Source organism: Cataglyphis hispanica, chromosome 5 (genome assembly GCF_021464435.1).
Source record: "Cataglyphis hispanica isolate Lineage 1 chromosome 5, ULB_Chis1_1.0, whole genome shotgun sequence".
Taxonomy (NCBI): domain Eukaryota; kingdom Metazoa; phylum Arthropoda; class Insecta; order Hymenoptera; family Formicidae; genus Cataglyphis; species Cataglyphis hispanica.
The window spans coordinates 8233383-8260705 of record NC_065958.1 but is presented as its reverse complement, the minus strand read 5'-3'; the positions used below and the strand labels follow the sequence as shown (position 1 = coordinate 8260705).

At 32.9% G+C, this 27323-nt stretch overlaps 1 protein-coding gene across 4 annotated transcripts in view; it reads left to right on the top strand.

Moving 5' to 3' along the window:
- Positions 1 to 27323, top strand: part of LOC126850009 (synaptotagmin-7) — a 150069-nt gene that overhangs the window by 40422 nt on the left and 82324 nt on the right. For all 4 annotated transcript variants that reach the window (XM_050592581.1, XM_050592583.1, XM_050592584.1 and 1 more), the window contains one exon: positions 17556 to 17800. In XM_050592581.1, the coding sequence (XP_050448538.1) occupies positions 17556 to 17800 (245 nt within the window). The remainder of the gene's footprint in view (positions 1 to 17555; positions 17801 to 27323) is intronic.

The following is a 27323-nucleotide window of genomic DNA, read 5'->3' as shown; positions in this document are numbered from 1 at the left end:
AATACATAGAAGGAATATCTCGAGCCGTTACTTCTCTTCCTCCCTCTCTCACCCCTCACTCGATCTCGTTGAAAGAATTCGACGACGTATAACGCGTTATTCTTTAAATACCATTGTTATTAAAGTAACGAATTATTATTTAATTGTGTTATGCATGCGAATTTTATTTCTCATGATGAGAATGCCTGATTAACGAAAATACTAAAACTTTTAATCTTTAAAAGAAGTTTAATGTAAAGATTAAGATTGATAAGATTTAATATTACAAAATTTATTACGAAACAATTGTAAAGTAATTAGTTAAAATTGAAATTAAACTATGCAATCATATATGGACAAATTTATTGAATATTTCTTTATTGTTTACCCAAATTAATAAGGAGTTTTGAAATTGCCGAATATAAATCTGATGTCAAAATATATCCAACAAAATTATAATGTGTGATGATTGTGAAAATCTAAAACATTTTCGAGATATTTTCAGACAAATTTCTTAAATTTTTCGCCAAGATAGAAGATGAGATAAAATCATAAAAGGCTTACAAGAAATTATTATTATTTTTCTCTCATTTTTTTGAACATTGAACATATCAATTTATTCAGATTGTTCTGAAGAAGTGTTGTGAATGTTCGAGTTTTCCACATATTCATATTCATAATTTTGTTGCATTTATTCCCGATGATTTATACTGACGTGAGCCAGCGATCGCGTTGACAGCGAGAAGATCGTGCGGTTAATGTTATTATTGTATACAACGAAGTAGCAACCTTCGAGCAAAGCGTAGCGCAAAATTGCAACAGGGTCGGACGCGAGCGCCTTGTAAGAGCAATTAAGTTATTAGTTTCCAAAGTGCAAGAATGTCAGGCAACATCTGGCTCAAATGTCACTCTCGTTATGACTCCATGGTTTCTCAGTCCGCCATGTCTGTCGACACATTTTCGATGCTTTTTCATTTTTGCGATAATGATCCGAAGTAAGTAATACGAATGATAGTTTCTATTCGGATTCCTTCCAAGAATTGAACTCGCTTTTCATCAGTTTTTTCTCGTACTTATACCAGCGTTCAATAATCAATGATTCTAACTCTAGTGACTATGTCAATATAGTTGACGGATTGGAATGGTTCGCAAAGGCGGTCTTAAAGGAAAGAAAATTTTGTTTATCGATAATGTGAAAATTTTTTCAATTTTTCATAATTAAGGTGTATTTTAGATAATTAAGGTTTATGATTAAGATGTTATGCTAAAAAAATAATAACAATCATAAAAGTCACAAGAATTAAATTTTGGATTTTTTCTTAAAATTTTTCAATCACGTGTTATATCAAACACTGTTTAATTTCATAATAAAATCTTCACAAACGTCAATTTTGTTAAGTACATTTTTTATTTCAACGTATATAGAGTTTTATTTCAACGCACGATTAAAATACATCAAATTGCAAGATTTTAATTAAATTTTGAAAGATTGTTTTATTATTTTTTTGCAAACATTAGATACATTTTATTGCCAATCTTTTAACTATAGTCAAAAGCTTTGTAATCTCTGCGTCTGAAAACATTTAGGTCAAAGCTGAGTTCTTCAATATTTTTCTATGATAGAAGAATAAATGCCATTATTCACGTATTGTGCTCCATGTCTCGACAAAAAAAAATCTAACCCATTGAAGTTGCGATATTCCGAATGTATAACATGTTCAGTACAGATACATAATTGAATAAACGAGCGAGACGTGTAATTCGCGAAAAAATATTGAATATTGATTCTAATTTGTAAAGCAAATCACCAAAAATAATACAAAGAGATGGTTGTACGTGCGGAGAGACCTTTCGCAAAAGGTTATCGCTTGTTGTGATTAGTCATTTATATATTCCACAGAGGACGACAAATTTTAGTGTCTTTGAAGATTGTTAGTAACATTTTGAAACTGACTAATTTTTAATTTTAAAAGATTTAAATTTTAATAAGAAAGATAAGAAATGTACTCTGCGATATCTTTCAAGATAATGGAATCTTAACTAAACATTAATTTCTTAATAATTTAAATCATCTAAACCATCTAATCTAAGTTAGCATAATTTTTTTTTAACGATTTTATAATTATTATTATTCTTGTCGCGAAGAATGTTAAATTTATCGATTAATTGTCCCCATTCTCCGTTTTTTTTTTTCGCGCCAATGAAAGCAGATTATTCGCTGAATTATTCTTTTTGCCAAAGGTCACAATCTTTACAGAGAATATTATCCTTTGGTAGAAAGAGCTTTCGTCGTCGACATACCGAGTATCTCATTTCTTAGTAAATCCTCTCAGACAACTCGCCGCATAAAGCGGATGTAACGAAAGTTGGCAGTCTGGTAGTGCATTATGTAGAAGCCTGACTCATCAACACAGGTCGTGTGTCCACGTAGCATAACTTGCGACAAACTCGGTGATGATACGATACGAGAGCACGCCGAGATTGCTAGCGGAAAGTGCCAGGCCGAGTGCGATATATATAGGGTGTGTCTAGTCGCAAATAATTGCTTTCAGGTTATCGCACGCTGATGGCTACTCGACAGCTGATGGAGACTCTGGTTTGCCTTTGAAACACCGTGCGATTTATCGATGTTCTACCTCTTCGAAATTACGCATCATTATATCAATGCCGGCGTGTATAATTCATCGAGTACGGGACGATGGTATAAAATATTATAATAAAATATTCCTTTCTTTCTCTCGAACATTCTTTTCTCGTTTTACGTCAAGACTCTTGAAACTTGTCTCAATTATGTACGAACTGATCCACGTAGGAGGAACATTCTGGTTAGACGGATGGATAGATACATGAAATGGAACAAAATTGTTATAGTTTCTCGAAAGAAATGTAAGATGGATATGTAATATAAATGAAGAAAATCGAGAAAACTCTTTTGATTTTTTTCTTGATTAATTAATATTCAGAATAACGATGAGTGAACTAATCAAAGTGAGTAATGCGAGAGAAAAAAAGCTTGCTTTAATGTTAATGTATATTTATGAGGAGCTGATTAATTCAATATTTATAAATAAGAGGGAGTATGACATTTATGGAAAAATGATCTGAAAAAACATATAAATGATCAAGATAGGAGTAAAGGGGTTCGGTTTGAATATTATTATTCACGAATATTGGACGAAGAAAATTTTCTGACAAGTTGTAGATGTATCGCGGTAAGAAAACGCTGTCGGCGCAATTTCGACGATTTAATAAAACAAGAAGTTTTGCGCGGTAAGTAGGGATCACGAGCACAGGGCTATTGTTCTGCTGGTCCTCCGACTTTTTGTCGTATTTTCTGGTATAGCAGGATCTTCGATCGCGATCGAGTGTAATCTAGATTGCCATCAACGGCAATGATTTCTTTTACAAGTCTGCCAATTTATGTCCTCTGTGCAGGGCCAAGCACCGATTCGTTACTGCGGATCTCTCTCCCCAAGGTACTTGGCAAATTATTATTTAAGAAGGAAAGACGGCGATGGAAAATCTGAAAATCTACGAGCGCAAGGTGAACGAAAAATCGACAACATTTTCGTTAAATCGTCCGATGAATTTTCTTAAACTCAATCGGTGCACTAATTATATTGATAAAAAAAAGACCTGCAATTCAAGTTTTTTGAAAATGTCAAAATAATATTCATGAAAATTGAATATAATTGGAAAATTCTTATATTTTGTAATATTTTTGCCTTCTTTAATTACGTAAAAGATCCATTTAAAATATTGTTTCTCTCTGTTTGTTTTCATTCAAATAATTAACCCATTTATGTGTTTATTCATACAGTTCAATTATTTTGAAACTCGATTAAACAATAAGGTACATTGTGGTGCGCAAAGTTTGCGCGCATCGTATTTTCGCATGTAGCCGCGAGAAAATTATTCATCATTACAATAACATTATAATCTGATAATAAAAGTCCATACGATACTTATATAATAATAATTAAATTATATAATTGTATATTGGGATGTTTAATATATCGTACAGTGCAAGGGAGAGCCCTGCAAATATACACACGCAGTTTACTTTGGAGCTTGCTAATTAATTTCGCGATCGATAGGCGAAATAGTCTTTTGATAAATTCTATAAGGGTTGCTAAAAGAGTCGCGCAATTTTCCATCGTAAACTTAATGTAGCGTGAATCGTTAATAGGAACGGTTACGTAAATATCGTCCGAACTTTTGGCAATCCTATTGAGCTTGCAATCGTCAGATGCACGATATTTCAACGGACGTGGACCGAGAATGGGATCTCAAACGAGATCCCTCAACATACACGGAGGATTTTCCGTCGGTCTATACGACGACGCGAAAGGGGAGAGTTTTTCTCTGCGTCGTCATCTCCTTCGGGGAATCCGCGTATATTTCTTTTTATCGGAGTAACGGAAACGTTTCACTCGTCCACTACGAACACTTGGAAATTACGTCGGTACAAAGGGAGCTTCCTATTTTCTTTTTTTTTTTTCTCTTTGTCGTAAAAGCTTAAGCTTCTTTCGTTAATATCCCGACGCTTTCCGATTGGTCGCGTCTCCTCTCGCGGAACTGTGTACATTTATTCTCAGGATGATAGAGCGCCATGCGCTTGACCCAATTTCGATTCTTTTCATTTGCAAGCGGTGTTTGTCAATTATGAATAGCATTTTCTCTAGGTTTAGTCGCTGCCTGTCTTTTTCCACTTCCGCTCTCGCCGCGGGGATGGTTTGTCATTCGCTCTTCCGCCAATGTCCCATCATCGTTCGAACAACATGAGGGTCGCTTATAAATACACGCGGACTAATTAAAAGAGAAGTGGTTAGATTTATGGTCGTACGTGTGTTTGATTAAACTCTGGATTCTCTTACACTGCGAATCAGACGTCCCGTTGTTTGCAGAGATATCAGTTTCTGTTATGATTTTGAACTCGCGCGCGAGAAAGAAATGATAAAACGCGGAATGTTTGCATTCTATTGAATTCTAATGTAACATTTGATATATATAGGAAAATATGTGCATTAATATTTGGACAAGTACATTATCCGTTGTCGCTGAAATTGGCTGAAAAAGTAAAAAGGTAATCGTTTTGTACAGATATAGAAAGGAGCGAAATAAACATGTTATTTAATATAATTAAATTTTCAATAATTATAAATAAATGTGCAAGTTTCAAATATATAATTCTTTTCAATAACAATACTTGATTACTATAATAACTTGCATCACGCTATCAATCGAACATTCGTCTTTATTTGAAAAAGAAAAATTTCTTTCTTTTTTTTGTAGAATTTTCTTTTTTTCAACGACAGCTGTTATACTTTCCGTAATAATTTCTCATTTTGATATATCGAGCGTGTATCTGCTCCGCCAGTAACAGGATCGATTCCGTCAGTTTTTTTCGCAACACGATAGATTTACGGGACTTACGGCCGGATTTGTAATGACGTATGCGCTTCATCATGTAACGATCATCGTGAATCCCGTGTGGAGAATTTGGAATTCGAGAAATGGAGATCAGACGGTTCGATCAGTGATATCGAATTTCTCACAATATGTATTATATCCATTATTAGAATCGTCCCTCGGTATATATGTACATATATACATGTACGCGATTTTGGAATTGGGGAAGCACAATACGCTGAAATCCCCTCGTCCTAACTGCATATCGGCTTTAAATGACACCAGCTGCGCTATAATACATGATTTTCGGTATTGGGGGAGATGGTAGTCTGCTCGATGTAATTAATCCTCTGCCGCACAAGCGGCAATGAAGCTGCGCTATTACATATGACGTGTTTGCAATTGTAATATCCCGACGCGATATGTATATATTTATCGAGACATTAAATAAGTCGGTGTTTCGCGTTACATGGAGGAGAGGCGCGCGTCAATTTATCAATTCGGCGGCGATTTAGCGGCGAATTTTCCGTTTCGCGATTGACGGAGGGAGAAGCTTTTATCAGGCAAAAACCTCGGAAGTAATAAATATGCCGCGGGCGGAACGGAGTTTTGTGCGGGAAACGCGCGCATTGCGCGCGCCGGTATTTCACCATGTTGCATCTGAAGAGAGAGAGAGAGAGAGAGAGAGAGACGACGCACCAACAGATCCATCGATCGGAACGAGGTACTCGGCTTTTTAACGACATGTCAATCCTCGAAGCCCGCCCGATAAAAGCGGTTAAATATCTTCAGTTTGCCCGCGACAGACGATTATAATAGAATGGTGTTTCAGGAACGACAGTCTCCGCTTTCCTCGGGATTCTTTCAAGCAAAGGGAAGAATTTTCAAAATAAGAATGATATAAGTAACATTTCAATTAATAATATATCGGTAATATCAATCTATAATGACACAGCGGTAAGGAAATAACACGAATATTTATAACAAGGGAAAGAAAGAAAAAAAAAATAACGCATATTAATATATTTTTCCACTTTCTTTATTTTTTTAATCGATTTTGAAAATAATTTTTGTCAATAAATACGAGTGTGATATAAGCGTAAAGTTATTATCGTTGTGTTTGATTCAAAGAGGAAATTAATGGCAATAAATTATCTTTGCAATTTATTAAAACGCTTAATTTTTTTAAAGTCAAAAAGAAAGTTCCACGAGCAATTAAGAAAATTCCACAGTTGCCAATCGTAACGAAGCACGAAGTAACGGGCACCGCAATAATTTCGCTGAAACGGCAAGGTAGAAAACTTAGATTGAAAGTTTCGAGAACTTTTAATTTCAATATGTCCGTGCAAATATTTTTTCTTCTCCGAAAGAAATATAATTGATCATTAGTTATAATGAAATGTTATATATATATATATATATATATATATATATATATTTTATGTAATATTTTTACGTAAATTAACATTTTATTTTCAAAAATCGTATTATACCTTAAATCTGAGAGAACGCATATATTCTTAGAAAAAGATGAAATACATGTTTCACGCAATATTTATTTTTTGAAATATTAATATCATTATCATCAACATTAATATTTGCTAAATTGCCATGTTAATCCTTTTCGAATCAAGAAAATTTGCATATAGTTATGCCGGAATTGTTCGTATTGATTAATGGAATACATAATATATTTTTTTTTTATCCGATATATGTATCATCAATTTTTTTCTTTGTTTACATAAATAGAGCAGTATGGAGTATGTTTTAACAGCGTAATATTGGAAAAATGAAACAAATTTATATAAATGCGGTAAAGAAAAGGTTCATTTTTTCGCTTTCTAAAGGTATATGATTATTTTTCAGTTGTGAAGATCTCTTAGGCTACAAAGAGAAACACATAATAATAATGATGTGATAACAGGAAATAAAAGAATCGAAAAGGAAAGAGTTAAACCTTCGTTGAAGATATTTATAAGTGGAATAAATATTCGGTCATAATTATAAAAAATCAAATGACATCATTAATGTTATCCTCATACTGAGAGCGTTTGACGTTTGACTCGCGTTTCACAGAAAATTTATCATAAACATGCATATAATAATGACAAAATATACTATTATTAGAATTTAAATCTACAAATAATATTCTTAAAACTACTATTATTATATTATTATCTTTTCATGTATCGGAAAATTACAACTGTATTAAAATCTAGAGATTGCATCCCAAGTCGATAATTTCGTTATTAAAATAAATTATTTTTCGATTATACATTATAATGCAATCGCATGTTTCTTGTGATTGTCTTTGTTATCGAGTTTTATTACGATGAATTATGCATAAAAAGCTTTTTTAATCATGTAACTTTGATGTAAGAATAAATCTCTGTCGATAACTATTTCTTATAGAATAAATGAATCAAAATAATAGGTTTCCTTTAGGGGTTGCAAGGTGGCGGTATGTCCTTACGTTGGTTTATCTAGATTGATTTGTGCTATAAAAAATATACAGAGAAAGCATTTGTTGCATTAAATATAAAATTTTGATAAACACTTTCGACGAGATGATTGTAATATTTTAGAATTTAATCTCTCTTGTACAGATAAAAAATATTGGATGTAATATTAGAACGATTGTCGATAATGGGCATTGTTGATAATTGTATCTTTCAACTCTTTTTAAAAAGTTAAAAATGAAAATTTTGAAAAAAATACTCAAGTTTTTTGTTATGTTTGGGTATTGATTTTTACCTCCTTTTACGCGTATAATGGAAAAATTATACTTTAAAGTAGATGCCGACTTTTGATTTTTCCGAAATTAACAATTATCTTTTTCGCCAAAATTATGGAAAGAAAAAAATTTGTTACATAGTAAAACAAAGCGTATAATCACTCGGAGAATAAATTATAGCACTACATTTATATATTTTTCTAGAAAAAAATTTAGGAGTCGATTTTTCATTATGATAGTAATCAATTATTACAATAATAATGAAAAATCGACTTCTAAATTTTTTTCTAGAAAAATATATAAATGTAGTGCTATAATTTATTCTCCGAGTGATTATACGCTTTGTTTTACTATGTAACAAATTTTTTTCTTTCCATAATTTTGGCGAAAAAGATAATTGTTAATTTCGGAAAAAAATCAAAAGTCGGCATCTACTTTAAAGTATAATTTTTCCATTATACGCGTAAAAGGAGGTAAAAATCAATACCCAAACATAACAAAAAACTTGAGTATTTTTTTCAAAATTCTGTTCGAAAACAAAAATCAGCTGCAAATTTATCAAAGAGTCTACCTTTAAATTATTATCGCACACATACAAAACTACGCAAATCATCGACATATGTCAAGTTATTGATGGTACTGTAATTTCACAGCAAACAGTATGTACACCATTTTACCATTATTCAGTTAAATCAGAGTATCATCAATCACTCAATCACTGTATGTCACACATGGATATGTTCAAATTTGATTGATAATCCATTTATTATAACATTGATATCGCCGCAAAGTTTCCATTTCGTGACCGTGTGCTTTAGCTTTTAATATTTTACTTCTTTCTCAACCGTAATTTTCGTCTGCAACTTTCATTTATAATCTTAATGCCATTTTCGCGAAATCGTACCTGGGACAGAGTCATGGCATTAAATCGTTCAACTTTCATTTCATGAAAAGTCTCAACTATAGCTCGTTTCGTTTTGCGTTAGCTCGCCCACACTCGACGACTGAGATTGAGCGCTAAATCAATTTAATCGAGTTGCGGATTATCGGTTCAATCTGTCATAAAAAGTTATCAATTTTATCGTATCACACGTAGTGCGTATTGCGAGTTTCTCATGGCTATCACTAAAATATGACCTCATATAATCGATATTCCAATGTCAGATATATGATTCGCAATGAAACAGATAATATATTAGTCACATTTATGTTATCGCCCTTACCGCAACTAATAAATGACGCGACAAATATGCGCAAAACGTTTCATTTTACTAAAATTAACAATATAATGATAATATTAGTTATTCGTGACTTTATAAACAACATACGCGAATAGATTGAATTATTAGCATAAATTCATTTGAATGATATAATTAACATCTCTTTTGTTGATCTATACAGGTGTAAATTATAATATAATGAGGATGTAAATTTTTTCAAGACGTTGATGATATTTTTTACGACAGTAATCAATTTTTATATGCAAATTTTATGATGAGATTTTATAACAATTAAGGAAATTATTAAGAGAGAGAAGGAGAGCGGAGAAGCTGGTTTTTCAGATTAAAAAAAAAAAAAATTATACTTATTATTAGTTTTATTATTACCAAAAAGTAGCGACGAAATGATGTATAGAATATTGGAATTTATCGTAATTACCATCATTATATTTGCTTCCGTGAAAAACCAATACTGATTTCTCAATTATATTTTATCGATGTAATTTGCGGTCGGTCGTCAAATTAAATTGAGGGGAATCGGGGAGTGGGACGAATTGCAGAAAATAAAAAAAATAAAAAATAAGCTTTTAATAGCTTATCCGCCTATATATACGAACAAATTCTGTGCACGCATGACATGCCGCTTTACTACGGTGGAGATACCGTAGCACCCCAAGTTCACGATTTTTCGTCACGCTATATTTCTTCCACACGTTTGAAGATAATTTATTATACCACGTCGCTTGTATTACTAATGATGTGTTAAATTATTCGTCGAGCAAAATGACTCAAGAATCAAACGTGACCCTTATCCTTTAAAAAGAATAGGCGATTTAAACTTTCGCTCTTCATAATATATATAAAATCTTGATAATATATGTAAAAATTATTGCAATCCTCTCTTGATTTATAAGTTAATGCCATCATTTATTTTGACATAAATTGGCAACGTAATAAACAATTAATAGAACTTTTATCAAAGAAGAGTCCGCATTAAATTTGCAAATTGATCAAAGAAGAGAGAGAGAAATATTCGCAAATATTAAGAAGCGATTAATTCTGTTATTTTTCTATACGTTTCTTAGCAAAGATGAAATTTTGAAATCTCTGAGCGTTCTCTCTCTTTTAGATTTATTTTACTCTACTCGCACATCTGTTATCAGAAAAAAAAACACATGTAAACTTTATAAGTTACTGATTTTATTAAACCCGTATATATTTTGAATTTTGACAATTTCCTCCGTGTTTCAAATTCATTTGATTCAGTGTTGATAGTCTCTGACTAGATCTTCATTAGCATATAGGACGGATTAGCATATGGGGATACGCAAAGGTGGTAATTGGCTTTTCGATGGTTAGCGGGAACAGGTAGGAGAGGGAAAGGGATGAAATTCTCGCAAAGGTTGGTGCGGGTCAGGGAATAACGCATTGGGGCAACAACTGGTAGCCCGGTGGTGGCCCCCGAAGGTGCGCGAGAATTTCCGGAGAGGACCGAGCCCGTCCTCGAGTCAGTCGCGATTCACTCGCGGCATTCGGTGAGTGGCAGACGAGAAACACCGGTCGCGAAGCGGGTGACGAGGACGGGTGACCCCGGGAGGGTGGTGAGGGGTACGCGCGGAAAGTGGGGCAGGCGGGGAAAGGGAAATTGGGTGAGGGCGAACACACGCGGGGATAAATAGCGAAGAGAAAGATACCATCGAGCGATGGTGAAGAGAGCGTATCGCACTCTGCTTTGTTATTTGAAGGCGGCGTTTTTTTAACACCTCGTGGGGGTGCGTTATCGGTATACGTGATAAGTGCTGACATCTGCGTGCCACCCTCGGCGTAGAGTGAGGGTTTCTCTCAGGCGCGAGATGCAGGTCGCCGTGAAGCTTTTCCACCGCCGCGCGTCATCGAAATATGCGCATATGTTTTTGCGTGTATGTGTGTGTGTGTGCGCGCGCGCGTGTGTGTGTGTGTGTATATGATGTGTCTGTGCGTGTCGCGCAGATTCCGCGTGCGCGAATGATGTTACATTCGCGATCGCCTGCTGTCATTCGACCGTGATAGCGATTGATGCGTGAATTACTCTTCTCGTCCGATAATCCGGCTTGTCGGAAATGAAACGAAGCGAGTTAATTACGTCGTTAGATCGCACGCCATCGCCGCTTTCGCAACTATGATGGGAATCGGAGTTGATGATTTTTTTTCCACAGCAGTAAATGCTCGGCGCGGGTGCTCCTATCGGCGGCGTACTTTAATTGGCTCGCCAAGTCTCATTCCTGGCGGTTCGCCAATAATTAGCGGCGGAAAGGCTAACCGATGATAGGAAATTTGGCGAAGCAGAGTGCGCTCGAGCAGATGATTGCTTTCAGATGCATATTTTTACGGTTTTTATCTTTCATGGAAATAGAGATGTAGAGAATGAGAGAGAGGAGGGAGGGGCAAGGTGTTGGTAGTTATTATTAATTTTTTTTTTTTTAATCAATAAATTTAAGATATTTATTAACGGAATGCTTGAAAATTAGTGTCAACAATCTTAACATTTTTCTTCTCTTCTTTAGAGGAATAAACAAAACATTTATATTTATTTTTGTTTATTTTTTGAAGGATGTGTTATGTAATTTTTATTTTCCAATAATATATGGTAACTTTAAAACTGATTTATTAATTTAATCATATTAAAATTAAAAAAAAAAATTACTATATAGCGCTCTCTAAATGCGGATTTAAAAAATTTATTATAAAATAAATGTTTTAATATAAATAATATAGAGTAATATTTGAATTCAAAGTAAATGGTGCATCTTCAAACAATCAATGAATCGTGAGATATTTCAACTACCGTAATCTTCGCGATAGAACTTTAATTGGATTGAACCTTAACTTATCTTTATGAATGGCGGAATGCCAGGAATTGTGCTGGAATGATTTACGGGGGAAAATCTCTCGTTCGCGCTGCAGCTTATCTATTTTTGTCGTGGTGATTTATTTTTGTTCCTATAATTATTATCGCATTTTGACGATCCATTAAAAGCAACGAATTGCTTTTGCATTCGGAATCACAGTCTTTGTGAAGCGCCTTGATGACGCTTGCAATGCACTTTATTTAATTGATCATTACCGTAAAGGTAATTTTTGTGTTGTCGATTATATTATAGATTGATAAGATAAAAAGAGGGAAAACGTGAATTTTTTATTGGTTTTTATTAATCAATCTATATAAGTATAATCTATTATTGAAAAAAAAAAAAAAAACAGAAAATAGCAGAAAATTTCTCCTGAATAAGATGAAGGGTGAAGCCCAAGTTTTGCTAAAGTTAGTTTTGAAAATATCACATATCACTTTTATACGAACTTTTGTAATACACTTTCACTAAGCGAGTATTTCATACTAAATGAAGCTTAACGTTCCTGCCATCAATGTAATGGTCCATTGTGAGAATTAATTTTAACGATCTCATTTAATGTTAATCTTTAATTATCTCTAATTAAGTAGTGCTCGTCTTCCAGACTCAATTAGTAGATATATTTTTTATGAGCCTCTACTTATTGTCTTTATTTTAATTTTTTAAGTTGTTCGAAATATTGCGAAATATTGGCACCGATACGTAGTAGTGTGGATTTAAATTTAGTGTGAAATATAAGAGTTACGACAAATGTCGCCACTGTAACAAATGGGTATGGAACTTTTGTCAGTCAAATATGTTACTTTTATAACAACTATAAAGGTAGTCTGACAATCAAAATAGTATCTGTCTATATTGTGACATTGGTGATTCTCGTAACTGCATGCAAACTGGTTTGGAGTTATCATCCATCTTTTCTAACTTTTTAAGATGCACAACTAAATTATTTCTTTCTTAGTTTAATGTTCGATTACAAAGAAATATTATTATAAAAATTTGTATTTCTTATGTCATCATGTTATTCATGCAGTGAATTATTTATTTGTACGTATTTAAAAGTTTGAATTTACGTTAATTCTCTTTAAATGACATCTGAATAAAAACTTTACTAAGGGGGAGATTAAATACCTGTAAAAGTTTTCAAATCGCATGAAAAAGTTTCTACGCTAAAAGAAATAAATCTCCTTGGTCAATATGTTCTTGTTTGTATATTTCAATCTTAAGAAGATCCATGAATTATGTGTCAAAGGGCGCTGCTCATTTCGGTCGTTAAATATTGTACAGTAAATATATGTCTGGAGGATGATAACTCTGATTCATTGCAATGAGAGCATATTTCTTGGCGAAATCGCAGAGTCTTAAAGGGCTTATTTATGTAAGTGAAAACTTTCGCTAACGCGACTTTAATACCGCAAAGAAGGAAAGCATGGTGTACATGGGACTCGCGGGGCAATACTTTTCGGAGCTAGATCCCAATTTCAATGACCGGCCAAGAGCAGTCGATCCAGCTGTTCGTGCCCGACACCTTGTAAGTAATAAATCCATGCTGACAAAATTTTAAGTTTAATCTTAAACAAACGTCATTTGTCGCACGAATGACATCAATTTCATAGATCTTTTTGTGCAATAATTTTTTTTACCGCAAAAATATATATTTATTTAGCAAGCAAATTTTAATGAATTTTGAGCAACAGCTTTTAATTATTTATTATCTTAATAAAAGCATTTTTTTATTGTCGTATTATTGAAAATTTTATGACGCTAAAATACCAATTTTTTAATAAAAATTTAATTTTAATCCATTTTAAATCTTGAATATTACAACATCGGATTAATTTAAGTTTTACTTTGAATTATATATAAGTACGCGCACACACGAATAATGAAACTCTCATTTTTATATATTTTCATTAATCCTTTTTTAAATCTACTGTTTATACTGATAAATACTTTATCCACTTGTACGATGGAAATGGTTATTGTCTTAATTCTGACATTTTTGCTTATCCTTATCGTTTATCTTTCGATTACCTAGATGAATGCGAACATACAAAAAATAAGAGAAAATATTGCATAGAAGCATATTTCTCTCTTTCTTTCACAAGAGAATATTTTAAAATGTGAAAATGCGAAAAAGGTAGACTAAAGTTTATTTCTGAATGAATTTTAGAACGATATTGAAAATTCATTGGAAATGTATCTTATTGCAGAAAATTGGAAGCAACATCTTTAAGGCATTTTATCATTTTATATTTCAAAGTGCTACTGTGAAATGTACATTCGTAATACGTTATGGAACAATAGCATTTTCTTTCAGTCGGAAATTCTTTGATACTCTTCTTTAATGCATAAAGTCAGATAATTTACGATTGAAAACGTAAAGCTCACGTATAACTTTAAAACCATGTTTAATCTTTCACGTTGTAATCCACGTTAATTTTATTCTCAGTTTTGAGGCATTTATCCAAATCCGCCACAAATGTAATTTTAAACAATGTAATGAGATCATCATGTACTTAATCTCTTTTACAATAGCATTTAATATATAATTTTTTCACTTACGTCAAATGAATATTTTACTCTTGAAATTTTTTTATACTGTTTTACATTTTTATACATTACATGTATATATTAAAAATGCAAATTTTTTTATACTATCTACTAACTATCATTTTTATCTCGTGTAAATGAAATTGTAAAATAATATATAATAATATATAATATATAATAATATATATATATATATATATATATATATATATATATATATATATATATTTGTGTCATTGCGTGAAAGTGGAAAAGCAATTTTTTGAAAAATTAAAAAGTTATTAACTACTATATTAAAAAAATTATTTAAAAAAATTATTATTAAGTATTAAATTATAAAAATATTTTATAATTAAATTTAAAATTTGCTTAATAAATTATAAACTTTTTCTGTCATTTTATTGCAAAAAGAAATATATATTACACCATGACAAGATGTAATCAAACATTTATAACGTATGGCTATGACGCAATACGACCGACTTGTATGTATTTCCGTGATAGTTATCGCGTCACAGTAACATCCTGTGTAGTTGATCAGCTTTTAACGAATGGAAAAACTGATTAGGCAACTGTCAGGCGTATTTAAAATTGCCTGAAAACCAGTGGTTGATTAGTCATCGTTGATTAGTCATCGATGATTACGCGTCGGTATTTTCTCTGTCCGCAAACTGTAATCGTTTCATCATCATCGATAATCGTGTTTCAATGGGACGCATGATGTAACAAATTTAAATGGTACGCGTTTGCGATGAGAAACGATTTTTGATTCTAAAGTGCACTTTGTCGCATTCGCTCGCAAAACATGGACAAAGCCATAATGTCAACGAGTCCGGACTTGTATTGTATTATTATTGTAGACCTTCCCTATAATCGTTACAACGTTCCTGCAAGAAGCTGGTTTATATTGTTGTGAATTTAATTGGCATTGCGTTTAATTGTAGTTGCAAAAATAACTGGTGAATGGTTTCGAGAATTAATTATAGTATTTCAAACACGTTCTTTGGGAAGGAGAAGAGAAGGAGGTGGGTTTGATCGACGATTCGGAGGATCGGAAGTATCGCGTGGAGAGCAGAGAACGGTTCAAGGAGAGTCATGATGTACGCGACACGTTCTGGAAGCTAAAATGTATGGGCGACTTCTTTTGCACAGTTTAGCCGGAACACATCATTGGAAATAATGCGTTGAAATTAAGGGCATACGTGACGCACGAATACGTGTGTTGGGAGGTGTGTCTTGAGAAAAAATCTCTGTCATTTTTATTAAGTTGATGCGAAAGATTTGCATTAAGTAAAACGATATTATATACAGGACGTGTTCCACCTTTTATTATTAATTTAATAATAATGAGTAAATTTTACGTGTAATTGTAACTGTTGAGAAAACTGCAGACTTTATTTAAAATTTTAGAAAAAGAAAATTTCATGAAAATTGAGATACGAGGATCAGAGAGAGAGAGAGAGAGAGGAGGGAGGGAATAATATGTCTTTGAGAAAACATTATTTAAAAAGAATTAAGTTTTGACATCTCATGAATATCATATATATTTCTCGCATTTATTAAGCAGATAAGACAAAATTTATTTGCAAAGTGCTAACACAAAAGGACTATACTTTGATGCTATCTTGTAATAAGATCAACATATTTCTCGAATATAAAATTGGATTTAAATTTATAAATAAACGTGAATAATATCTCTCTTCTTTAGATAAGAGATAAGCGATTACATTGAACTAAAATTTAATTAATTTGAGTGAGTTTGCGCATAAGAGAAAATCGTATCAATTCATATAAAGCAAGGAAATTATTAATATGTTTAGAATAATTTAAAAATTATCTTCAAACTTCTAACTTTGAACTCGAAACTGAAAAATATTCTGAAATATATTTATAAATAATTTAAAACACGCCAGCGATGATTCGAGCATTTTATCATTTTCGTATCTGAACGATATTGTTAACAATCTGGTAATTAAACAGAGATATCCAGGAATGTTTCGATCAATTGAATCGGCGTTTTTCCAACGTCTTTATTTCGTATGTGGTTCATCCACGCTCAGTCGAGATTTAGCCGAAATAGTTCGCGTGCACGTGTAGATATCCCAAATTGCGACCGCCTCAAATTGCGAATCTCATTCGTGCATGGAATGACAGGATGGTTTATCTCTCATGGGCGTAACGTCTAGCCTTCCCGACTACCGTAGACAGGGACTACGTATGTATAGGCCACTGTCAAGGTATTACACCCCGTATTGACCGGGCTCTTGCCTTGGCTGCAGCAACCTCGCATAGTACGTGCGAAGTCTGCGAATGAATTTTTCGGACGTGCTCCATCATGTCAAGTTCTGATCTGCGAGCGAAAGACGCAGGTCATCTTGTCGCCAGTTTTATACGACCGAAAAATATAACGTCGAGTTATTACTCAGGCTATATCGCGTCGTTGCTTTTTACGTGAAGCGTCGAAATTATTTTCTTTTATATCGTTCAACAAAAAGTTGCGTAATTTTTTTTCCCGACATCCAAATCGTGTAATTGAATGAGAAGTCTGATATTAAAACGCAATTCGAGAAGGACTCGTTATTTATTTTATTTGTAAACTTTATGAAAGGTTGCGCGCACCACACACACACACAAAGATGAGAATGATTTGTATTCTGAACGAGATTCGTTATCTATTCATCAGGATTGTCGTTTGTGTCATGAAAATGATGTAAACACGAGTGACACAAATGCGTTCATCCCGATTGACGTGTGTTTTCTTATGCCTTTCAGGTGGGAATGGAACGTCGTGACGTCATACTGACAGCAGTTTTTGGAACACTCGGAGCTCTCGTAATTTTATTAGGACTCGCACTGGCGATGTGGCTTTATCTACGCGCTAGGAAGTCCAAGCAGCAGGATGACGATCTCGAGGATCAGAATGAAAATGGCGAAGGCTCGAGCCAGCAACAACAGTCTACCAAGAAAAATGGCTTTTTGAATCTGAAGACACCTCTCATCAGTACGAAGGCTCTTGGGTGAGTAATTGTATGTTTTCGTTTTGCGAAATAGCCGAGAGAATTTATTAATATTACCATATAATTCTCCGGTTATTTTTTTTGTACGCCATTTGTTCGGACTTTAAAAAGATATATTATTTGTTTGCACAATCAAATACAACGTTTTATTGTACAAAGAGCATAGGTTTAAGAAAAATGGAATAATTATTTTTTTGCACATTTTTTCACGTTCTCTCAATACGATTTTATTATCGGAAATATATTATCAGTTTTCAGAAATTTCAGATTGAAAATTCCGACAATATATGTAATTTTGAGCAGAATATAGAACTCTCTTTTCTACAATAGTTATATACTGGGGTAACTATAGCGTGATAAATTTAAATTAAAATAGTTCTCCTTCACAAATCTAACTTTGAAATATCTCGACATTGTGAGAGCATGATGGACGTAATGTAGCATTTTAGTGGCTGAATTTATACTACTGAATATTTAAAAATCTATTCTAAGAGAATGATTATGTTTCTTGGATGTGAAAAATGGCCGCGATTAAATTAATTTCATATCTTTTCGATAAACGCGAGATTCATAGTTTTCCCCGTTACTGTTCGAGCGCCGAAACGGAGGGTAATTTTCCCAAGTAGTAACGTCCTAATATTAGTCAGACACAGTAGTAGTATATACTTACCGACAGTCATTCGCAGTCGTCGGTAAATTTATCCGGCCGGGGAAAAGCCTTGGCGTTATCGACGAGAGAATTTTCTCGCTAGCGAAACGTTTCTATCTCGCGTCTGGATAACAGGAACTAAACATGCCTCGTATCGATAAAATATTTGCGGATAGCGTATCGTCAAACGATACTCGAAATTTCTGCCAAAGATTACTTAGCACTGACAGTCCTTCATCACTGTCCTTAGCTGAGTTAATCAAGAGACTTCACCTCATTACACGCATAGGACAAAGCACAATTTCTACTATTATCTCTACATCTCGCTTATCTTTAAACATTTTCCACGATTCTGAGAATTTTCGATGCAATATAATTGATCTTTTTTTTTTATAATTTAATTTATGCCTGAAACTATAGATAGATGTAGGAGATTGTACTATATTAATATAACTATGGGATTAATTGCCATATCCTTATAATATCGCTCTGAATAAATAATAAAACTTGAATATTAATATCCACTTAAATCCGAGATTTCTTTTAAACGCCGCATTAAATTCTGTATAATTATAACTGTTTTTTTTTCCTAAAAACTATGTAAAACACACGCTTTTTCTGACGATCGTTTGACCATACATAATTTTTTTTTTTCTTTTTAAGAGATTAGTAGGATTAATAGGAATATGGCAGCCTTGTTATGTATTGCGACTTTATGTGTCAACATCATTAGGGGTCTATCTATGGTTTATTTTTCGTGACTCTGTCAATTAAAGATATTAAGAAATTTCAATATTAGTACTCGTTTGAGAGCTTAAACCTGTTTCTCCATGCTAGGCAAATATTTTTTTTTGTAATTCCATCCTTCGGTAAACGTGCCGGACTCTATTCTCTGTAAATAGAGAGCTGAACCCTTTCAACGCGCGTTTATATGCAGCGTCTAAAACAATCGTTAACGAGCGATTCATGTAACCGCTGCTTTTTATGGCTACTTTCCACTCGTTCGTATTGCGTTTATACCGTACTCTATATTTTTTTTTTATCTCAGAGAGAAAAATAAGATATAAGGTAAAACGCATAATAATGATTGACGGGTATAAAATTGTCATCTTCTTATAATATTGCGTTAAATAAATAATAAAACGATTCAATTTTCCGATTTTCAATCGTACAAACTATTTGATTGGAAATCGATATTTGCATAAATTTTCAAGATTCTATTTTGAAAGCACACTGAATTCTTTCCCTCAAAACAGACCGAATCGGTTTTATAACCGATTATTTATAAAATGAAGTAAAATAAAATAGTGACGAGTGAAAGCTTATGTATTTTAATAATATATTTTAATAAGAAATTCTTTAGCTTAAAAAAATCAAACAGAGTTTTAAGATCTTATCGTTTATTAGGGGAAATCAGCTTTTCAAATTTAAATCTAATTTTATAAATGGAAATGGAAATACACGGAAAGAAATGGAAATATATTTTTTGCTACTTGTTTATTTTCCTTTATTTATTTACATTATATACTATAAATATACGAGAACTATTCGCGAAAATATACGACGTCGTAGATTGGATATTCGATTTTATGCAAAATAGCGACGAGAGATTATCGAAGGAATCGAGGGACGGTAACAGATTCTAATTGTATTGCCGATTCGATTATGAAGAAATTTGCATGCAGTCGGGCAGCCGGAAATGTTGCGTAACTACTGGAATTTTCCTTGGGAACAGAGGGTGAAAACAATGGAAGCAGTAATATACAATTTTCAATGGCTGTCGAGACTGTGGCCCCGAGAGTGTATGCACGTTTCAGAAATGCGCCGTGACATTATTCTCAGTATTCCCAGGATAAATCGCGGTGGGAACAAAAACGGCGTCGTACGAATAGCTCGAAGGGATGTTGGTTCAACGGAAAAGCAGAAAAATTGCTCCTAAATTTATTTGTCCACCGTAAATGTGGACAGCGATACTTCAGCGAGCGCTTACTACTTGCACGGAAAAGCGTAAACCCCAACTGAAATAATTACATTTCTATCTTTAAACTCCGTTCTATCACATTGTCCCACGCTAGAACGGAGAAAATTGAGATTAACGCGGTGGATAACCGCTGCGAAGTTTTACGCCAAATGCGTTAAATGCGCGCTTGCTCGCGATAGAAATATACAGTCGGTTACATTTCCGCGACAAGAGAATTTAGAAATGTTATGACAGATTAATCCGATTTTCCTCGTGTTCTTTTAATTTTACATATTCATGAATGGAAAATGCAAATGACGAGAGTGTGGGGGAGGAGGGGGAGGGAGGGAGACTGCAGGGAAATCAAGGGAACACGGTGATTTATCTGTATTATGCGCGAATAGCGACGCATTAGTATTTCGACGGAGTTTGCGAGTTGTTACGCGAGTCCCTCGGAGACGAAAACTTATATCTGCCGTGTCGTCTGAATGATCGTTTTTACCAAAATTCGACATGCCCCGGGATTTTATCCGGAGTGTTTACTCCTTGGAAAAACATGGAAAATCTTAGGGAATTTTTTCATACCTGCTGATGTTGGGAAACTGTCATGGAATTTTATTGGGACTGATGTCGATCTCTCTCTCTCTCTCTCTCTCTCTCTCTCCACATGTTTGAAATTCTCATCGCGGAATGCTGATCTGGTACAGAGCGATTAGCAGCGTAGACTCCGCAAGTTTTTAATTTGCACGACTACGGTCGCGTAAATTTGCTAAATCGGGAAATGCACGTCGCGAATGTCCGTTATTCGTGAAAATGAGAGCGTCAATGCGGGACGGCGATACGTTCGTATGGAGCGAACTCTTTTTTTTAAGCGCGGGGAAAACGGAAATGCGACGGGGTAGTTCTGCATTCAGCGGCGTTGAATGGAAAACAACTCTCTCTTCCAACTCTCTTCCGACGAAGCTCTTCTATCGAACGAATTTGTCGTATTTGTTTTTCTTTCGGTACCGCACGAGCGTGGGAAACGCGCAAGCAAAGACACGCGAGACACAAATACAATACATTTCGTATTCGAAGTCTATCGACTCGAACCCTTTTCCAGAAAATAGGCCCCTCTATTCGGCAGTTTCGCTTAAGCTGTTTGCAACGACCACTAAGGCGCCCTGTCGTGACGTCACCCTAGCTGTATTGTCGCCTCGAAGCGATTTGATCCCGCGAAGAAAAGTTATAAGCCCGCTTTCGACATCGACGTTCATGTCGATACTTTGCGACGTGGTCGGACGATCGCGCAATTTGCCGATCCTCAAATTAATCGACAGCCTCGTAAGGTAATCCATCATAAATTGCAAGTTTCTTTATAAATCTGTACCCGCTTATACAAATTGGACGGAGCAGTACGCTATTAAAAAAATTGCAATCTCTTTCACAACTTTTTAATAAATCAGTGGACTCCTGGAATTTGAATTTTTCATCTATTCACTCGTATAAAAATATGACAATATATAGTTATAGTCGAAATATTATGCGATAATAAAAATTTTGCTGCGTTCCTTTTACAAAAATAATACCTGATACATATCGTCTGTTATTCTCCAATTTTACTTGCGTCGAACAAAACTGCTGTGCGACGGAGAATTATCTTAATCGGTTAGCTTGGCTTTTAATCCGCACGAATTTAATTAATATGCGTCGATTTAAAAGCTATATGCAACTCGGCACGATAGACGAATTCTCGCAAAAGCACCAATGCATCGAGCGCTATGCACCGAACACACGAAACGAACGTAAATGTCTACGAGACACGCATGACAGTTTTGGCTGGCGATAAGCTTCGCGTTTCCGCAACGTTATCTCAAGCCGAGTGCCTTAATTAGTATATCGCATGTGCCTCGAATTACTGCGTGGTCTGCATAGAAACATAACACCTGCGGTTGCATATTTTCCAGCAATTATTTCGGGTAACCTGAGACGTTTTAGGAAAACATACATATATATATATATATATATAATATATATATATATATATATATATATATATATATATAAGAGCTGTTAAAAATATATATATATATATATATATATATATATATATATATATTTTAACAGCTCTTTGTTTTAGAAGATACTATAGAAACTTAAATGAATAAAAACGAAACAGGCGCTTTTGTCAAAAATTAGAGGCAGAAATAAAAGCTAAAGTATCTCGTGCATTTTACGTGAATATCTTTTCGCCACAGAATGATTATTGTACACGTCCAAATATTTCTTTTACACACATGTAAACATAAACATATAATTTTAACATATTTTTATAATATTCATACATTTTTCGATCTTTAAAAAACAAATATTTTTCAAACATTTTGATTGAAATAATCAATTTCGAGCAAATAATTATTTTAATATTATTTACATTTATTTTTATAAATAAAAATAAAAGCTGTATTTATTTCCTTTCCAGATATGTTTTAGGAATGTAATGTTCTAATGGAATCGCATACTTTAATAATTAAAACGGTCTCCATTTCCTTTAACCTTCCAAAAAAAAGCTTTTATCGTAAATTGAGTTACAATATATAAGGTTCAGAATCAGAAAAATTTGATAAAGAGTAATTTCTTGTGTGAAGATAAGCAGAAAATGTATAAATTAAAGTTTTTTGTTTGTGAGAAAATTAATTTAAAAATTGATTTTTAAAATTAACATATTTATTAACAAAATATTTTATAACTATTTTTTTTTTTTTTTAGAATACAAAGTTCCTATGAAAAAATTTGCTTTCACGTTGTTTGTTTCGATTTTTTATTATTTCTTCATAAGAAATCATCATCTCCTCGTAGCACTATTTCAGATGCACCCTAGTTTGAAGACGAAAGTAATTTACTTTTCTCTTTAACCCATACGACAGAAAAACGTGAAGATGAAGAAAAACTAGAAAAGGGCATTTTATTGTCAAGAGCATAATGAAAGTTGACCTATTTATTATTTCTTCTCTTGTAATGCATCATTGTATTGTCATTCATGTCCTAATGAGGAGCGTGAAATGGAGCACATAAGTATATATACAATACATAATAGCTATTGAAATACTTAAATATAATAAATTCATATATATATTGGAAAGTATTAATTTTTTTAGTAAAATTTTTATATTTAATATACATGTTTTATATTTTGTTAAAAAATATATATTTACCACTTTTCAAGATTGATTAATATTTGGAGCAATTTTTTATAATAATGCATCGGATCTTTTCTATTAAAATATCAGACTGTTTTTAGTAATGAACATCAATATATTGGTATCGTATTGTCGACGAAATTTTTAATATATGTGAGTAAAGTCATACGTTAGGTATCATCCGCGAATAGAATGTACAAATCGTTGACGTCAAAAAAAAAAAAAATTAAATTTTTTCTGCATAATTTCAATAATTTAATTGGAAATGTCATTTTTAATGAATATTCCTAGAACACTACTTCTAATATAAATAAAAATTTACATTTGCTTAATTTTCAAATTTGCTAACTAATAATAAGTCATATACTTTAGAGCACAAACATATATTTTACAGTCATATATTTTAGAGCATAAACATATATTTTACAGTCATATATTTTAGAGCATAAGCATATATTTTACAGTATCTTATCTTGCCAGATATTTGGATATTTGTATTTTCGTCAAAAGTTTGTTTAAGCAAAGGGTACTTTAAAAAACTGAATTACGCGGGCACGTGTTTTTCCGAGAAAAATCACTCTTGGCTGACCAAGCATGTGGTTATACTACTTCCCGCGTTTAATCGTATCCTTTTTACATTCTCGCACGGATTATCTCGAAAAGATCTCGTTTCCGGCAAAGCTTTGGTATTCGAAAGATTCCAAGGATTTTGAGATCAAAAAAATTTCCGACATATTTTCAAGCAATATTAATTATCAGCATATTCAACATCAACATTTAACTATTAATATTTTTATTAAATTAAAAGAATATATGAAAATAAGAAGTACAAAAGAATAATTACGATATTGCTTTACACGCGCACGCACGCACACACACACACACACACACACACACACACACACACACACACACACACACACACACACACACACACACACAAACTTAATAGAAAATATAACTAATTAAAATATTAATTGTTTAATTAATAAATATTTTGAAGTCATCAGGATATTATGATGGTTAATTAATATTAGAAGATATTATAGTATATATACAATTTTGTTAATCCAATACATGTGTTACTGTAATGAATTTATCACATAATAGGATCTTGAAAACATAAAAATTTATGAAATAATGATATAATTTATTTTTTTTTATTTTTGTATATATACGTAGACATTATATGATATTTTGTAATGCACTACGTATGTATATATATATATATATATATATATATATATATATATATATATATATATTCATCTATTCAGGGAAGAGAGTAGCATTGTGTTACAAGTTATATATTATTATACATTCAGGATACTGAGATCGTTACGCTGTTTCGCAAATGGTACATATTGTCATCCTGCTACTCCCGCGACGGTGGAATTGATCCCGCAAGCAGCTGCGCAATCGATGCAAACGCGTATAACAACACGGGATTCTAATTACAGTATTATCTGTGTCGTTGCTGAGCATCCGATTATTTATGCCATATTGATTCGCTTCTGTGAGATGTCCGCTCTCCCTCGTGTCTTCATTATTACGATTTAATTATTATATTATCCTTTTTTAAGATTATACAAACGTCAAATTTAATAAAATCGGCAGGCTTAAGTCATTTTATGACGAAATTCGTAAAATTGTTCATAAAATTTTTTTCTTTAGATTCTGTCCAGGTTTTATTGTTTTATGATTTTTCTTAACTAAACAATTAAAATCTTAACTATTAAAACCTTCCATGTAATATCGAACTCTCCTAATGCAGAAAAAATTTAAATTTAATTTTTATTCAAGCACTAATAAATTCCCCTTTTAGATTTTACATAAAAAAATTTAATTATATATTAAATATATATATATATATATATATAATGTATATTCTGTACACAGAGATAGAGAGAGAGAGAATAAATCTATAAAAATAAATATAATAGATTTTTATATAAATAATATTTTTTATGCAAAATAATATATTGTTCATAAAAATAATATTTATTTACTTTTGGAAAATAGATTAGCGGGATGAGAGTCAAAGATAAAAGTTGTTCAACCATCAATCATCTTCAAACATTAACGTCTTGAAGAGAGACTTTTTATTACGTTGTTTTTAATATTAATCGAAGCCCAGCGGCGATAAATTGTTTTGGAATGGAGCCGAACAAATTGGCGCGGCGGGAGGTTTATCTAAGCGCGTTTTAATCGACACGATCACACCATCTTACGCTCAGCAGGAAAATGGCGAGCGTTCTAATAAGAGGTAACAAAGTAATTAACATCGATTAACTTTTAAACGACCTTATCGTGTCTGGCTTTATTCATCAGAGTCAACCTATTACGTCACGTTGCACTTTATGCATCTTGCTGGAAGGTATCTTGAGATTGATCAAGATCTTGAACGAATCTCCGTTGAAATAACTGTAATTAATTATTAGATATCATTTATTTTTATCCCGACAGATTCTGAATTTAATAATATCAACAATGAAATAATGTAATAATGTAATCGATAAATTAATAATGTAATCAGTAAAAGGTCGAGCGGTTTTCGATATAAAAACTTGCAGCGTTAATTAACTCTAAAATATTTATGAAATCGGTTATTAATCGAGTATTGAATATATAGTCTTGATATATAAACTATTTCATTGCAAAACAATTTTTATATTTATATCGTAGAACCTTTAAGCTTATAATACACATTTGCGAGCTATCTACAGACTGTGTATGAACAATGTTTTGCGTTCATTCCCGTTGCATGTCTCGAATATAATTTAAAGTCGATTTGGTTCGAGAACATCCTTGTTGTCTTTCACAACTAATATCAACCTACCGTTTGATAAAGGAATCTCGAGAGAAATTGGTTGCGAACGTCTTGACCTACAGATATTTTTGTTTGATATTTTCGACCGGCAAGACAACAGACACCGTATTCGCGTATAAAATATTTGCTTGCGTACACAGCCTGCAGCATGCAATATAATATATAAGTGTGTGTGTACTAAATTTTATTAAATTACTTAATATTTATGTTGTACGCACATTCTCATAAAGCCGTCTCGATATATTTGTGTCTCGATATATTTTTTAATTTTTATCGCTAATATTTTTATTTATCTTTGCGCATCTGGCTCTCTTCATCGTCTAAGCGTTCTTTTCTCTCTCTCTCTCTCTCTCTCTCTCTGTCCCTGTTTTTCTCTATTTTTCTTCGTCATTTGATTGTCCCGATGGATTCCTATTGTCGACCGATCGATATGCAAGCGCGAGAGAGTAAAATGGAAGCAAGGAGAGTGAGAGAGAAGGAAGAGTGAAGACCGACAGGCAAAAGACGCGAGAAAAGCAGGCAGTAGAATAGACAGCTACTATACTTACAGATCGTTATCGAGGTTTTAGAAAATCTCCGGGATATAATGAAGCGCGCGACAGATTTTTTTTTTAGAAAAAGAAGAGAATGAGAAAAACGAGAAAGTAAATATGGAATATTACTTTTTTAGCTTATAACGACAGCTATTCTTATTCTCGTCGTAATATGGTATTTACAGAGCGGATAACAACGTTTAATATCACAGCTATATAACAATATACTCCCCTATATTGAGATAAGTCGTAAAGACGCGTTTAATTAAGACATGAAAATGATTTATTTCAGACATAAGGACGAATATTGTCGCTAATGAACAATATTCGAGATGCTAACGGGATGATTTTATTTAAAATGAAAATATATTT